Source organism: Molothrus aeneus, chromosome 3 (genome assembly GCF_037042795.1).
Source record: "Molothrus aeneus isolate 106 chromosome 3, BPBGC_Maene_1.0, whole genome shotgun sequence".
NCBI classification, from domain to species: domain Eukaryota; kingdom Metazoa; phylum Chordata; class Aves; order Passeriformes; family Icteridae; genus Molothrus; species Molothrus aeneus.
Genome location: NC_089648.1, coordinates 2,591,573 through 2,608,618, shown reverse-complemented (window position 1 = coordinate 2,608,618; position 17,046 = coordinate 2,591,573). Strand labels below are relative to the sequence as shown.

General features: G+C 46.7%; 1 protein-coding gene across 1 annotated transcript in view; it reads left to right on the top strand.

The window, feature by feature from the left end:
- Positions 1 to 17,046, top strand: part of REL (REL proto-oncogene, NF-kB subunit) — a 29,064-nt gene that overhangs the window by 9,451 nt on the left and 2,567 nt on the right. The window contains exons 4-9 of the mRNA XM_066546032.1: positions 2,372 to 2,463; positions 12,207 to 12,347; positions 15,276 to 15,380; positions 15,618 to 15,830; positions 16,159 to 16,227; positions 16,330 to 16,404. Of these exons, the coding sequence (XP_066402129.1) occupies positions 2,372 to 2,463; positions 12,207 to 12,347; positions 15,276 to 15,380; positions 15,618 to 15,830; positions 16,159 to 16,227; positions 16,330 to 16,404 (695 nt within the window). The remainder of the gene's footprint in view (positions 1 to 2,371; positions 2,464 to 12,206; positions 12,348 to 15,275; positions 15,381 to 15,617; positions 15,831 to 16,158; positions 16,228 to 16,329; positions 16,405 to 17,046) is intronic.

Sequence of the window (17,046 nt, the reverse complement as noted above, 5' to 3'; positions counted from 1 at the left end):
GATTTCATCTCCATTATATGTTTGCATCAAATCCTGCCCTTTGGCATAGTGCCATTCCTCTGTTTCACTTCTAGCACTGGTGCTTGTTTGCTCCATCCATGAATTCTTCTCAATATTTTTAGGATATGAGCCTGTCAGTTACCTACAGAATAGTAAGTGGGCTGCTTTCATGTTATTGATAATTGAAACTGTGAGCTTTGTGTTTGACATTGGAGGTCCTGATGGGAGGAGGCTCGACACATTCCCTTTGAAATGTTTCCAGCATCGGTACACTCATTTTTTTTAACAAATCATTGGTTGCTTTAAGATGAAAGAACAGTATGATCCATAATTGGATCTGGATGTTTAAAGTCATTTTCCTTTTTGTGGCTGGTGACTCAACCTTCACATTCTTCTCTTCATGTCCGTGTTGGAGAAAAGCCTCATCCAGTATTAGTGAGCAGGAGATGTCCTCTGTCAATAGTGTTTCTGGCTCTTTACTCTTGCTGAGCATCCCAAATTGAGCAAAAAATCCTTTTTTTTCCCCCCCTCAGTGGAAGTGGAATTATTAATCACAGATTTTGGGCTGCTCTGAGTAATTACTCTGCTTTCTGCTGTTCAAAGGTCCCCATGTTTTAAAGTTCCCAAGCATTTTGTTCTGCCTGTGGTATAATGATCTTTGTACTGCTGCCCAAACTTGATCAGAGCCCTCCCTGGCCGAGACATCAAGGCAAGGCTATGAAAGTCAGAGCTTGTGGGCTGCCTGTGTACTCAGATTTTTTACTTCCTAGTTTCTTCTCTCTGCAAGGATGATATCATAGTTTTCTTAGCTGTTTTTAATTTTTTTCTCTCTCTCTTCCTACTTCTCCCTCTCTCTTCTCGTTATCTCACTTGCTTCCTGTCAGCGCCCATCGATGTGAAACCCCAGAGCCCTGCTGGGGCTCTCAGCAGTTCCTCCTCTGCCCCAGCTCTGCCTAGGCATGGCTAAACACACACTTTCACTGTGACAGCACAGCCTTTGAAAGCTGACAATTGATAATAAATTGATAATCTGACAATTCTGGGCTGCTGAAAAGCCTCCTGTCCATGAGAGGCTTCCTTTGGGGGTATAATGAGGAACCTCCCCTGTTTGTGGACTTGGAGGTGTGCTTCAAACAATCTATGGAATACAGTGGGTGTTCTGATGGGGGCAATGATGTGGGCTGTGATCCAGCCCTAAAGAAAGTACTTCTTCCAGGAGCAGGTGGAAATGGCATTGCTCATCAAGGTACAGTCCCAGGGTGAGTGTCAGTAGCCACCATAGGAAGGCAAAGCGCTTTAGTGAATGATGAGATGCTGCTGCATCTTATTTTCCCCTAGGTCATGCCATGTTCAGCTTGCAAAGGAAGCCTGTGCCTTCCTCTGCTGAGCAGAGGTTCTGGAAGTGGAGCCTGAAGTGGAGGCTTTTATGTGTTTGTTTAGTTGATGGCAGAGGGTTTGGGAACCTCTGAGCACAGCGTGTTGGGCACAGACAGGGGAGTTTAGGGAGATTAAACTTAACATCCTGCTAGGATAGAAGTGTACAAGCACTCTTGGCAGGAAAAAGGACTATCTTTAGGTGCAGTAAGATGCTCTTTTGCTGAAACAAAGAAGGTTTGTAGAGTTTCAAAGGAAGGGAAATGGCTGGGACTTCTGGAGAAAGATGCCTGGTAGAACCCATCTTCAGAGCTTATTATAACATCATGAAACACAGATTATTTCTCTTTTTTTTTTTTTTTTTTTTTAACTTCCTGCTTTACATCCACTCAGCTTTGATGATGTCATGGTTTTTCCATGTGGGAAAGAGTCAGCCTGCCTGGGACTCCCCCCACCTCCTGCATCAGGGTGACCTGCACTTTTATGCAAATCAGGAGGAGCAGAGCTCTTCAGAACTTTTCCATAACTATGTGAGATTTAAAAACTTGTTTTGACCTGTTTAAAAAAACCCCTTTATAATAGTGTTTAAGATTTACATTCCCTGATAAAAGCAGGAGAGTAAATCCTTTAACTAATGCAAATTACCAGGTTTATTGATTACAAAAATGATTGTCATTATAAATCACCCAAATTGAGTATCTTACTTTTTAATCACTGTAGGTTTACTGCAGAGTGATAAATTTTAATATAGAAATACATATTTTTAAGAATGTAAATGATTTAGAATTTTATTTTAGGATTTTTTTCCTTCTGTGTCTGCCCTTACTTTAGGAAAAACAGCATCTTTGCTCTTCAGGTCTTCTACACTCTTCTCAAAAGAAGCTTTTTTTCCATTTCTTACACTGGATGTTATCACACTAATTAACATGAATATTATATTTAATAGTCTACACTGAAGATGTTATTAGTTGCTGAAATCTGGCCACATATGCTTCAGTTTTCAGAACCTGGGCATTCAGTGTGTGAAGAAGAAAGACCTGAAGGAATCCATTTCTTTACGAATCTCAAAGAAAATTAACCCTTTCAATGGTGAGTGGAAATCAGCTGGTTCTCTTGGCAGGGTGATGGGGTTTTGTTTGTCCTGTCCTGCCTTTGCTTTTGGGTTGGAGCTTTATTTTCTTCTCCAAAAAAATCTCTTTCTGAGAAGCAGTCTTCCCCTTCTGTGTCCCTCCCAGTCTTTCTTCCCAGTCATCATGTGATGAATCTATTTGGATAGTTGCCCTTTTTCTTTTTATATTGAGTTTTTGTGATTCCCAGCAGCAGTCTGAGTTGCTGCTTGGACAGAAGGAATGGGATAGCAGCAGAAACCTTTCCTGGAAATGTCTACAAGTATCTTGGGAGTTGGATTTCCCCAGTTTTGGCAGTGATGAGAGTAAAAGACTGAATTAGCATAACTGCAACAACTTAAGCCAGTACAAATCTCACTTTCCACTTTCTCGTCTCTTCTCTTGCTGTGTCTCTTGTGGCCAGGCCAGGGGGCTGATGGCCCCCTGGGAACTGCCCCTCACTTGATTTCACAGCATGGCATCTCAGAAACCCACAGCAGGATTGCAGTGTCAAGGCTGGGCTGGGCTGGGCAGGGCTTGGAGCAGCCCAGTCTGGTGGGAGGTGTCCCTGCCCATGGCAGGGCTTGGAACAAGATGATCTTTCAAGTCCCTTCCACCCCAAACCATCCTGTGATGCTGTGGTTGGGCTCGTCAAGGTCAGAGGCAGGGCCTGCTGCTGCAGAACCACACCTGTGAGGGGTTGCCCACAGGGTTTTGTTTGATGTGACTGATCTGTGGGCTGCTCTCAGGAGGAGTCATCCTGCTCTTCCCTCCATCCCTGCTCACACACTCCCACCACTTTCCTCACACCACCACACACAGGGGCTGCGTGGCCCCACAGCGAGTTGCTCCAGTGGAAAACCAAGTTGAAAGCAAAAAAATAAAAAAATGAGAGTGGTTTCCCTTCAGATCAACTTGTTAAACCAACTCCCCTCACAGCAATTTTACTGCCAAGTTCTCTGCACAGAGGGGGTGGGGAACACACTGCAAAATTTTTTGGCCAATTGCAGTGGGACCAGAATGCAGGCACAACTGAGGAAAATGAAATGATAAGCATAAATACCCCCAAATTATTAGTTAAGCAATGTCAGTGTAGTCATGTATTTCCCTAAGTGTATTTCCTTAAGCAGGAGCTTGGAGATTCTCCAAACACTTCAGTGGGCTTTCTAATACACACAGAATTCTTGCTATATTCAGGTAAGATCCTTAATGGAGAGTTGAGAGCTGGATTTCTGGTGACTTTAAAAATACATGTCCCTGAATTGGGACAAAAAGAAGGATGCAGAATTTATCACAGAATAAGAAATGTCTTAAATATATTTCTCTTAATTTTAGAGCAGCTTTTTGGAATCAGACTGATGGCCCTGATGACCCATCTGAACAAATGCCCTAGTTAAGATTATGTATGCACACAGTATTTTGACAAGAGTTTAGTTCATCAGCACAATTTAAACACTTTAAGGGTTTGAATATGTTGCCTTTACTCAGCCAGCTCTACCTTGATTTCAAACAATAAAAGGGGAACTTTTCTTTAGGAGGAAGTAGATTTTTTACAGTTGTTGACACTTAACTCCACATCCACTAATAAATTTTGGGGGGATTACAGAAAGTTGAGCTCGGTAGCAGCCGGGCAGATCCTGGGCTGCTTCCCACCAGTCCAGCAGTGCAGGAGGCCACTTTGCTGCCCTGGCAGCAGGGGAGAGCCTGCCTGGGTGACACACAGGGCAGCAGCCTGCTCTGGGCAGGGGCTGTGCTGAGAAGGGGCCGCTGGCAATCCCCAGCTGCGTCACTGCCCTTCAGCGCATGTTAACGTGTCAGCACAAAGCACAGCCACTTGAGAGCGGCCTCCAGGGCAGTCCCACGCTGAGCAGAGCCTAGAAAGGCCTGGGACCAAAGTCTAATAAAACAGAATTAGTGACAGGAATGTTTTTATGTGTTTATTTAGTTGATCAGAACGGGGTTTTGCAAGCAGCAATCGTTGCAAACGTTCAGTGCTTGACAAGGTTGAGAATTTTATGTAGGGATTTAGTTTGTTTTTTAAGGTCAGAGGAGTGTTGGTACATTTTCCAGGATTGTGCAGGCTGCGCTGAATCCATCCTGCATTGTGCTTTACCTCTGTGTCTTCAGAGAGGCATCTGACTGCCCTGTTTAGAGACATTCTGGAGCAGGTCGCGAGTTGGTGTTACTCATTTCTTGTATGACATCATCAAAGGAACTTCATGGAAAATGAGCCTTCAGGGTGCTTGTGTATAGGTAGGCTTTTCTTTCTTCTTTCCCACTTTCTTCTGGAACAAGCATTCCCTGTCCTGAGCCCCCTTTTGGGGAAGAGAGGTTGAGTATTGACCCTAAACAATTGATGCCTACCTTGGAATCCCTGGGTGATGGTAACTTGTTTGCAGATCACTGCCGTGTGCCCAGCTGGAGGTGCATTGGGGTCATTCTGCCAGTGCACCTGTGTAAGGCTGTCTCCCTGTGAACTCCCAGTGCTGGCTGGCAGCATTTGTGCCTTGTGAAGTTCAGCACAGGCTGTAGGAGCTGTGTGCATTCACTAGGATGGATGACTTGCAATCAGGTTGCTCCTCTTGTGTTAGCCTTGTTTGAGAGAGAGGGAATTGCTGTTTCCACACCGTGGTTGTGATCTGTGGTATTCCTAAAGCACCTGCCATATATTTTAGCCTTCTAACAATCTCAAGAATTCTAGAAATCCCTTTTGTCTCTCATGTCTGAGCACTCCAGGGAAATGGGGCACAGTGTCAGCCTAACATGCAGCTGGGACTCCTTGGCATGGTGGTGATGATGATGATACAAATAGCACAGCATCGAAGGAGCAGAGTTACTCCTCCAGTGGAGCTGGTCCATGTCTGCTTTCTATGGTGTTTGTTTTCTTTTAGGAGCTGTTGAGTTGTGCCATATCCTTGTCTTCCCATGCACTGTCTGATGTACAGCCAACTCAAATTAAAAGAAGAGCCAGTTTTCAGTTAAGAGCTTTTGTGAGTGGGTGTGACTTGACATAGAGACAACAATTGAGTTAATAACAACTGGAGTTAATTGTCAATGAGGAAAAGCCCTAAATGTTTTCTTTAAATTATGGAAAAACTGTACTCAGTGCAGTGTTACAAAGGACTGACCTTTTTCTAGCCAAATGCACGGCAGCACGAAAACCCCGGACTTGTCTCGGAGTGAGAATCCCCAAATTCCAGGCGGTTTTTATCAGTGGGGATAACCTGACTTTCCCTGGAGCTTGCCACAGGCTCAGTCTTCCTGCTCCTTTGCAGCTGCTTGTGCTTAGGAGCGTGCAGTTCATTTTTAGGCTCTCCCCTGCAGCCCACACCTCGGCACGTCTGCTGTGCCTCCGCAGCGTTTCCTTTGCGTTTCCCCTTTCCGCCCGCCGGCGGCTGACCCTGCGCTCGTCACCGCCGTGCCGTGACGCCCTCGCTCTGCCCACGCCGGCCCCTCTCCGCGGCTTCCTCCGCCTCTGCTTCCATGAGAAACCCCCTCTCCTCTGCTGCTGCTCTCCTGTGGCGTCCCCAGGATCCCCCTCTCCACCTGCACCAGGGTTTTGTGGAGTTTCGTGGATTCCGTCAGCGGCTCTCGGCAGTGGGGATGGGTTGAAGGTGCCCGCTGTAACGATCTCCTCGGACATCACAAGAAGCTTTGAGCTTCTTTTATTAAAACAAATGTGCAGCCCCCCAGCTACATCCTGAAGTGTAAAATCTTAGTAGTGAGTCTCATCAGCTTTTGAAGGGGCACAGAGCAAACCCACTCGAGGGAAGCTGCCTGTCCTGATCATGGCATGGCCCTGGCTTAGCTTTGGGAAGCCCTTTGTTCCTCTGCTCTCATGCAAATGCTCCTTTCTGCTCCTTCCAAAATGCATGTGTTAATAGTAAAGGACAGCCCCCTTTCAAATTGTTTAAAAAGGAAAATTACCAGGTAGCAAGACAAATATGCTGACTTCTTTATTTTTTTTATGATAGAAACAGAAACGCCTAAAGAACGATATCAGGAATGTACAGAGCCTGATAGATACACTCATTTAAATCTGTTCTAACTTTACCTTTTTCACACTGAACTTAAAACAGGAAAAGAAGCCAGAGAAACATTGTCTAGGTGAAACAAGTGCTGAGTTTTGAAAGCTTTAATTTGTATTCTTCCTTGGCCAAGCCATTTGCCTCCCCTGCATTTCTTTCTTCTGTAAACCAGGGAAATGTTCCACAGAAGTTTGGGCATTGACTGGCTGTAGAATGGCATCTGAATTTTAGTTGTTTGCACTCACCAACCCACTGACATTTTGCTTTTTGAAAAATGGGTGTTGCTGATGCATGTTCTGTTTCAAGGTACAGGTAAAAGTTTCTCTTTTTTTCTGCAGAATTGATTGAAAATTACCTTTTGTGGCTCTCAGTGGAATAAAACAGGTGTGGTGTATTGGGAGAAGAAACACAGTGCTGCCACAGTCCTTCCCTCCCCTTGTTCCCAGCTTCACCAGGACTCTTCATCAGGGACTGTAGTGACAGGACAAGGAGTAATGGGTTCAAACAGAAAGAGTGGAATTTAGGTTGGATATACAAAGGAAATTCTTTATGGTTGCCCAGAGAAGCTGTGGCTGCCCCATGCCTGGAAGTGTCCAAGGCCAGGTTGGATGGAGCTCAGAGTAACCTGGGACAGTGGAAGGTATCCCTGCCCATGGCAGGGGGTGGATCTGGATGAGCTTTAGGGTCTTTTCCAACCCAGACCATTCCATTATCCTGCTCCTTGGGAAGTGTTAGTAAAAGGCTACCCCATCACCAGCAGGGACACAGGCTGGGGGGATAAGCTGGGTCTGAACGAAATGGACCTCCTGAGTACCAAGAGGGACCTGTGGCTTGCAGCCCATTTCCCTGCCTGGTGTAAATCAGCAGCACCTCTGGAAGAAGCTCTGCTTCCACCGATTCCCTTGCACCAGGGCTGCCTGTCGTGGGAACCAGCTGGCTGCAAACAAGCCTTTTCCTCTTCCCTTCTGGCAAGATAGTTCTGAGCCAGACCAGTTCCTTGATCTGCTTCACCACATGAGAGCTAAGCCGGCCTGAGCAGTGCTGGAAAGGTTGGGCAGAGCCACCTTTTGCAGCAAAACCTCTGGCATGGACCGAGTTAGACTGCCCAGTCGGTATCAGGGCCAAGGGGGGTATCTTTGTACTCCAGGAGCAAAACCCTGCAGGCAAACCACTTCTGTGTCATCCCTTAAATGAAACTGAGCTCCCAGCATATCCCTAAATTAAAAACCCTCATCTGCGTAAGAGAGAAACAACTCATGATGATTATTAATGATGTGTGTTCCCCACACATGTGGGGAGTGATGTGTGATGATTATTAATGAGGTGTGATCTCTGGGGTGTTTTAACTTGTGGAAGGTCATTCTCTTTGACATCTCATGTGGCTCATGTGGCCCTGCAGCCCCTCACTGACAGGGGAAGGTCACAGGATGTCCCTTTGCAGCAGGGTGAGCTGTGCTCTCCACAGAGCCCCCTCTCTGACTGTGTCACACCACATTGCCCTGGAAGTTTCCATGCAGGTTAAGTTGAGATGCCTCCAGCTCTGCCCACTCCAGAAGGGTGACATCGTTAGTTGGGTGATGGGCTCTGTGTGAGGGATCTGCTGTTTGATAGGTGTTATCAGTCAAAAAACCAAACCCTTGATCATTTCACTTCAGTGTTCAGAATAAACTTCCACTTTCCCTGATGCATCACTTTATGAGTGAACATCAGAGCCCTTAACCCCCCATTAAATTAATCATAGAGATGGCATTTTATTGGCCTTGCTGGATGTTGAAAGCTATTGAAATACTAAAAAACCTATAAAACTATAATTAGAAATTAATAAACAGGATGCCTGACTCCACTAGCATCTTTAATTTTGTGTCCGAACTTGGACTTGCACGTTGGTGTGTTGAGCCCAGAAAGTCTCCAGTTTTGTGTTACAGCAGCAAATCCAGCAGGTTCTCAGTGGAATTCAGTGGAATCACAGCAGAGCATCTCTGGATTTTAGAGATAAAATCTTGGAGACAGGGACAGCCCAAACCTGATGCCTGGGAGCTGCCTGGATCAGCCAGCTTGGGTTGGAAGGAGTTCACAGTTCAGCTCATGTGGGGTGTTTTGCCCACACTGGGACCTTAGCAGACAATGGATTAGGGAATTATTTCCAAGATAATGATTTAGTAAAGCTGAAGAACCAGCATTTTGTTCAGAAGAGCTGTAAACAGATCTATAGTGAAATTATTTATTTGTTATTGTAGTGCCTTTCCAGATGAACAGCAAATCCTCCCTGGGTTTGACCATAACTCCAGGTACTCCTTTTGCAACCCTCTTGCCAGAATCTTGGTGAGCGGAGTTGGATTTCTTTTACCATGGTGCTGCTGGTATTTTTATGGGCTTTTTTGACATCACAGTCCATATTTACCTTAGAATTTTAATTATTTTTAAAATATTATTTTAATTCTGTGAGTTACTTCTGAAAGCTCCTTGGAAAGCTTATGATTAGTCCTTCATGTGTTCCTGTGTGCAGAGACAACTACAGTTAAAGGATTTCTGCCAGGTGAAGGCTATTTTTTGTAATTAGACTGGGCCATCACAGGAATATACCCAGGCTTTTGGTCGGGCTCCAGCTCTTTCAGCTGGATCCAGATGAAGACACTAAGGTGTGGTAGCACACAGCGAGCAGCAGTCAGAAGAGGAAGTTGAACCCTTGCCAAAACCAGAGAACTTCTTCCCTTTTTGTTTTTTTGGTTCTTGTGTTGTGTTGGAGCCTTTTTTCACCACACCTGTGCCCCCAAGGTGCCACATGGGATGATGGTTTTCCCTTCCCACCTGCGATGCTCCCCGGTTTCAGTCCTGCTTGCATGGAGCTCGCAGGGCTTGGCGGGGTGGCTGCTCCTCCTCTTCAGTACATAGCGTTCCCAAAATCTTCGACAGTGTTTCCTAACTTTATTGACTTCAGGTTTGTCAGGTTTAACCCCTCTGCTGTCCCTCTGCACAGAAGCTGTTGGAATAAGATGGGGTGACATGACCGTCCTCCACCCGGCCGCGCTCCAGGCGTTACTCAGGGTGTTTGTCTGCCTCGGCTTTGTTTGCTTTTAATATTCCCAAGGTGTAAACCAGCATCCATTCCAAGTCAGTGGCTGCTCTCAAATGGACTTCAGAGGGAGCAGGATTAGATGTTTGTTAAAAATAAGAGCATTTTGTTTTGTTTGGATGATTGTCTTGTTTTGAAATGGGTGAAAGCTGTGTGCTTCTTCATATGCACATGGAATCTGGTGTCTCTCTCTTTTTTGAAGCGTGTCATCACAAGATGGAGTTGCAGCTGTCTTGTTCTCCTTTTCTTGCACTGTTATGTTCTTCTTGTGGGGTTAAAAATAGCCCAAGAGGAATCACTCTTGACTGAACGCTTCCTCTTTCAAACCCCAGATTTTTAAATATTCTATTAAATGGTTTATGAAAACATGCAAATCAGGAGCAGTGGTTTTGCTGCAATAGAATGAGCTGTACACAGTGATTCTGTCCCTTGCCATTCCTGGCACACCACTCCTGTGTCAGGTGTTGGACAGATTTTCTGGGAATTTGCGCAAGTTTGTAGCAGAGGAAATGACATCATTTGAACATTAGCATTGCTAATTTTCTCCATATCTAGAATATTTTTGCTTTTATAGAGTACTCTTAGGCTTCAGTCTGCTGTTAGATGTTTCTGAGGAAGAGTCACATTTCCCTGTGGAAGGCCTGGAGCGGGGCTGAGGCTCCTTTAGTGTGAGAGAGGGCCTTGGTTGCACAACCACGATGTCCTCACTTTGGCTTCAGGGTCAGGAGCCAGATCCAGATTTCGTGCTCAGCTTCCATCCACAGACAGCTTACTCAGGCAAAGGTACTGAATCTGTGTGCTTAGTTTGATAGTGAAGAGGTTTGAGGTTTGAGCACCCCTTGGCTCTCTGCAGGGACCCACATGGTCACCAATGGCTAACAGGAATGTGAACCCTGATGTCAGGGTGTCCTTGGGAGCTTCCATGATGTCAGGGCACGGATTAGAGCTGCTCTCCTGATAGCCTTTCTGCAAGGTGCCCTTTGAAAGTGCACTTTTCCTTCTGTGTTCTCTGAATCAGCTGTACCCAGAGGCAGCTGGGCTGTAAGTCAGCCAAATCCGGGTCAGGCTGAGGAGCTGTCTGTTCCAAAGCCGTTTCCTAAAGATCCTCTTTCAGGTTAGCAGGTGAGCTAATGAAGGGCATTAAAGCATAAAACCGTGTGTGTCTGGTGACACAGTGAGCACCAACCTGCACAGTGCTCACGGGCAGGACTCCCCTGGGCTCAGCACTTCTGAAGCTCCCACAGTTGTTGCTTAGTTTTGTACTCGCTGCTGTATTTGCCTTGAGATATTGCAGATCACAGGCTTGGAAAGGGGAAAGGTGACTTGATTTCCCTTTGCACGAGAGACCAGGAGAAATTGATATTCAGAGCACCAGAAAGACTCAGAATGTCCAGTGGAAAGTATTCTGAGCTCATCACACTGACAATTTCACACTTATCAAAAGGTAAAAGGAAGAAGCCATCAAGTGGGCATTGTGGAATCCCACTCGTGGCAGGGTGGAGACCTGAGCCAGTGATAAATGCTAAAGGTCAGAGCAGGCAATCTAATCAGTACAGCGTGGTCCCCAGGCTGCTTATCACAGCCATGTTTAATCTTCTGCTCTTGCAAGAGCCCTTTGAAAGGGAGGGCAGGAGAGTGGAGAGCTGGTGATCTGGTGGCTTGGCACATGTTGGCTTTGGGTAACTGTGAGGAGTGTGAAACAGCTGAACTGCTGCTGGGAGGGGTTTGGGGAGACAGAAACACTTGCAATTATTTTAATTATCAGTACTTCTAATTAAGTGAAATTAAGCCAGTTTCTCATTTTTACTAACATTGAGTGCCAACATAAGATAATGGTTTAGTGTCACACCTTAAAGGAAAGTGTTGAATTCAGAGGGGGCTGCTCTGCCCAGAATTGTCCATTAAGCTGGGAATACATGAAATGTTCAGTAATGATACCCCAGACCCTGTGTCTTATAATTAAAATAAGGAGTGAACAAAATTGGAATGCTGAGTTTGGGTTATGCAAACTGGGAGGAATATGCAAGGAAATGGATCCTTTCCAGCAAGGCTTTCCTTCTTGTGTCACAAATCTGTATCCCAATGGCTCTACTGATCCCTGCTCTGAAAGGTACAGCTGTGACACTGCTGGTGATGGGGTGGAGAGGTGGTTTCTGTTGTTTCAGCTTCTTTCTTGCCCCAGGAATTGTCTTCTGACTCTTCTTCCATCTCAGTCTCCAGAGGAAAATAATGATACCATGTAGCCAAAGAAAATCTTTAACAGGATCCTAGGATCCCTTTGTACCAAAATATTTCTCTTGGGCAGCAACATTCATTTTGCAAATTTTATCATGCACAAAGAATAAAAAATTACTGTTAAGCTTATAGCTACATGAAACTGTTGTGGCAGGCAAGGTGGGGAACCCAGGCACAAGGAACAGCTGGGGAGCTCGGACAACTGAACCTTGTTGGGTGCAGGGAAGGCGTGAAAGGCTTCAGTATCATTGGTGTGAGCAAGGGATTCATTCATGCAGCCCCTGTCCAGCTGGGCAGCTCCATCTCCTTTACTGGTGAGGGCTCATCCCCAGTTTGGTGAGGAATTGGTGCTGGTTCTGTGCCTGACCCTGGGTGCTGTGTGTCCTTCAGTGCCCGAGGAGCAGCTGCACAACATCGACGAGTACGACCTGAACGTGGTCCGGCTCTGCTTCCAGGCCTTCCTCCCTGACGAGCATGGGAACTACAGCATAGCCCTGCCCCCTCTGATCTCCAACCCCATCTATGACAACAGTGAGTACCACCTCAGCCACGTGGCTCTCTTTGCTTTCCCCTTTTGTTTTCTCTTCAGCTTGGGATGGGGAATGCCAGCTGCCTGAGGCCAGTGCCAGCTCTGGGTGGCTTCTGTGGCTTGGGACTGCCAGGTGCATGAGTGTCCCATGGCAAGGCACAGTGAGCAAACATTCAGACGTGATCCCAGGGTGAAATGTTGGCCAGCCAGAGTGAGGATTGTCCATGGCATTCCTGGATTTACACCCAGGTGTTTTTCCAGCCCGTGTTCACACACAGCAGCAGTGATTGCTGGGAAGGGTTCATGCCTGATGTGCCAAGTGATTCAAGTGATAGTAGTGAGATGGGTGGCTGCCTCGAGGCTGATCTGCTTTCCAAGAGTCCTCTAGAGCCTGTTTGTGCCCTTGAGGAGTCTTGCCTTTGCCTTGTGAGGGCTCTGGATGGGACTTGCAAGAGAGATTTATGGCAGTGGGAAACTGTCTGAAGGCCTGTTGTGTCCTGGTTGGTGGCTGTTTCATGGACAGGTGGGCAATGGAGGAGTCCTTGGTCACCCAGGAGGGTGCAGAAGTATGTGACACTCCTTCTTGGCGCTGTTTTCCACATTCCACAAAACTGGACATCCCTAGGGAATCAGTAGCTGAGGATTTTAGCCCCCAGTGTGTGCTGGACTCCTCTCTGGGAGCAGAGTAGCAAAAGAACTCTAATCCTGAAAAACTTTCCTGCAGCGTTTTTCATTTCTGCACCATGAGTGTTTCCATGCTAAATATTTGACATCCTCATTTTAGCAGAAAGTACTGAATAAAATGAGATCTGCATTTCCTGAAGTTGTTAGGATTGTGTTGATGTGGGCACAAACCATTGTGAATATGCTGAGTATGAACTCAGATGGCTCTGATATAATTAGAGTCTCCTCCAGAACGATCTAGAAGCTGGAGCTGCTAGCATTGTGTCACTGAGAACCCTTGCACTGAAATAATCAGGGCTGAGATAAAAAACTGATGCACCAGATTTGCAGCTCTGCCTCAGATGCCATTTAGAAATGTGCCAAATCATGATTACAGCTGGTGGGCTGATGTCAGAGCCTGCAGAGCTGCTGTGGGGGAAGCAGGGGCGGTGCTGGGTGTGTGTGGGCAGCTCTGCAGGCACCCAGAGCCCTCCCTGCAGCAGAGCAGCCCTGTAAATAAACCCAACCACACATTGTAAAGAGCAGCCCTGCTCAGTTTCACATCCCAGCTGCTTTTAGAAGTGTCAGCCTGCTTAGAGCTGCTCTGTCCTACAGCCAGGCTGTGCCCTCAGGGGACAGGGGCTGCAGGCTGGGCACCCTTGGGCTCTGAGGTCTGAGCCTCCACAGATCTGCTCGGATTAGGAGCAAAGAGATACCATGGAAGCCAGCTTGGACACTTCAAATCCAGTGTTTTCTTCACTTTCTCATCCTTCATAGCTAGCCCAGCTCTTTCCAGAGAAGTGTTAATGTACCAGGGTACAGGCTGCCCAGAGGAGCTGTGGCTGCCCCATCCCTGGAAATGTCCAAGGCCAGGCTGGATGGGGCTCTGAGCAACCTGGGACAGTGGAAAGTGTCCCTGCCCATGGCTGGGGAGTTGGAAATGGATGATCTTTAAGATCCCTTCCAACCCAGACCACTCCTTGATTCTCTGCTATTGAGTGCCATTCAAGCACACAGAAGTGAAACATGGTAAAATGAGGCTTTTCCTCACAATTCTTAATTTACCCTTCCTGTGAAAACCTCCGTGTGACGCTGTCAATCACATGGCCCTGTGCTGTTTCTGGGTTTGTTTGGTTTCCCTTCCCTTGAAGGGCTCTGATTCATTCAGCAAATGAAGTGGTTTTTGTCATGTAGTAGTACATGGGGCTGAGCTCCCACTTAGAATAGTGACAGTAGTAACTGCAGACAGTACCTACCTAACTGGGACTGGTGAGGGGCTACCAGAGCTCTGCTCTAGGTGTAGTCTAGCTGTACTTGGGTAGGAATTGATTCAAACTAAAGCAGATTTGTTTGGTTTGGTTTGTTTTTTGTTTGTAGGGGTTTTTTTGAGGTTGATACCATGAGCTTTGATTTTTGTGTTTCTTCTCTGAGTCTGAAATGCGGAGCCTGTGGTGGTGGAGCCTCATGCAGGATCAGTTTCATGGTGTCAAAGCAGCACCAGCTGGATCATTCCAGACATTTTAAAAGTGTTTGGAGCTGCTGCTCCAGAATGGAGCCAGACACCACCAGGCAGAGCGTGGCTCCATCCCACTGAAGTCGCCCATAGCCATGAGATTGTTTGGAATGCAGTGTGCAGCCTTCAGTGGGGGCTAATTCATGCTGGGAGGGAGGCAGCTCTCCATCCTCAGCTATCCTGAGGGCTGTTCTTGTACAGCCACAGCCTGGAGCTGGAAGTTTGAGTGGTTTGGGATGAAACCTGCTGCTCTCAGTGAAGGGGTGTGAAATTATGGAGCTGCTCCTGGACACCTGCAGAGGGGAACAGAGGAGAGGCTGGATGGCCAAGCAGCTCTGAGAATAGAACTACAGCCAGATCCTCAGAGAGGGGAATTCTCCTGACTTGCTAGCCCAGCTCTTTCCAGAGAAGTGTGACTGTACAAGGTAATCAGTCACCCACAGAGCTGCTTTGAATTCTGCAGCTTGAAGGGCAGTGGGGCTGAGCACCACCACCTCAGTGGGGAAAGTATTTGAGACTGCTCTACAATAGTTACGGAATGGGTGGCACAGCAGTGCTGGTGTCTTGTGCTTGGAGATAAGCTGTAGGATGATGGAATGTCAGACCCTGAATTTCCTGTTTGGAGGAAATTGCTTTGTGTGGATTTCAGGGTGTCACACTCCTCCTTGATATGCCTGAAGTCCCAGCACCTCCTATCCAACAGTGACAGAGCCACAGTAATTCTAGGTCATTAAATCTGCCTGTTTGCTTCCAGGAGCTCCCAACACCGCAGAATTGAGAATTTGTCGTGTGAACAAGAACTGTGGAAGCGTCAAAGGAGGAGACGAAATATTTCTGCTGTGTGACAAAGTCCAGAAAGGTAACCTGGACTAGGTTTTTTCTCTCTCTTTTTCTCAACTGGACACATTCCATGACCATTTTCCTGCTGGGGGGCTGAAACCCTTCAGCACACACCTTGGAGCGGTTTGGGTTTGGAGCTGGGTGGAACAGCTTCCGGGTTCGTGGGATCTCAGCTCCTCACTTTGCTCCCCCTTTTTTCTGCTGCAAGTTCTCAGTTTTCCAGCTTGACAAGCATCTTCTGTTTCTCCTGGCCTAGATGACATAGAAGTCAGGTTTGTCCTGGACAACTGGGAGGCCAAGGGCTCCTTCTCCCAGGCCGACGTCCACCGCCAGGTCGCCATCGTGTTCCGGACGCCGCCGTTCCTCAGGGACATCTCCGAGCCCGTCACCGTGAAGATGCAGCTGCGGAGGCCCTCGGACCAGGAAGTCAGTGAGCCCATGGATTTCAGATACCTGCCAGATGAAAAGGGTATGGTTCCAACCATGAGAGCAGCTTCTGAACAGCCATGGTCAATGCAGGACTCGTGGTGGTGGCTTAATTAATAGGAGATCCACAGCACTGCTTTGGCAAAGTAGAGTTTGGGGTTTTGAAAGTTACAGCAGTCAGTTTATTCCCTCTTTCAGTGAAATTACCAGAATTTCTGCTGGGTAACACTGGCATGGTTTGTTAGTGCTGCCATGCTTGCAATGTTTTCCTTTAAGTAATTCCTACTACAACTTGGTGCCACTAGGGTGTTCCTTTAGGCCTTCCTTAAAGAGAAAAGCAACACTTTCCCCTTCCACTCCTTTCTCTCCAGATCCATATGGCAACAAAGCAAAAAGGCAGAGATCAACGTTGGCTTGGCAGAAGCTCATACAGGACTGTGGTAAGGAAAATTTTTGTCTTTTTCTTCTTGTTCGAGTGAGCTTACATTTAGCTGGAGCTGTTCTCTGTAAATGCTGCACACTCATGTTGTGTTCCATCACAGGGTCCAACACTATGGAGAGGCCCAAAGTAGCCTCATTCCCTGTGGTCACTCCTGAAGGGAAGGCGATTAAGAAAGGTGGGTTTTTGCCTGCAGTCTGACAGTGCTTTAAACAGATAGTGCCCTCTCTTTGCTTGAAATTCTAATCTCTTGAGGCTTTCTTCCTGTAAGACAGTGATGCTTCTGACTGTACAAACTTCAAGCTATCAGTTCTTTGTGTCACCCTCAGTATGGGCCATAGAGGGGTGAAGTAAGCTGTGACTGTGTTCACAGGGGTCTTCAGATGAGGGAAGAGATGAGGATCTGACTCCATGTTTCAGAAGGCTTGATTTATTATTTTATGATATATATTCTATTAAAATTATACTAAAATAATAGAAGAAAGGATTTCATCAGAAGGCTGGCTAAGAATAGAAAAAGAAGGAATGATAACAAAGGCTTGTGGCTTGGACTCTCTGTCCAAGCCAGCTGGACTGTGATTGGCCATTAATGAGAAACAACCACACGAGACCAATCCCAGATGCACCTGTTGCATTCCACAGCAGCAGATAACCATTGGTTACATTTTGTTCCTGAGGCCTCTCAGCTTCTCAGGAGGAAAAATCCTAAGGAAAGGATTTTTCATAAAAGATGTCTGTGACAGTAAGCAGCTCTCTTGCTGCTGCCCACAACTCCGGGGTCCATCCTGGACAGCAGTGAAGCAAAGCAGACAGTGGAAAC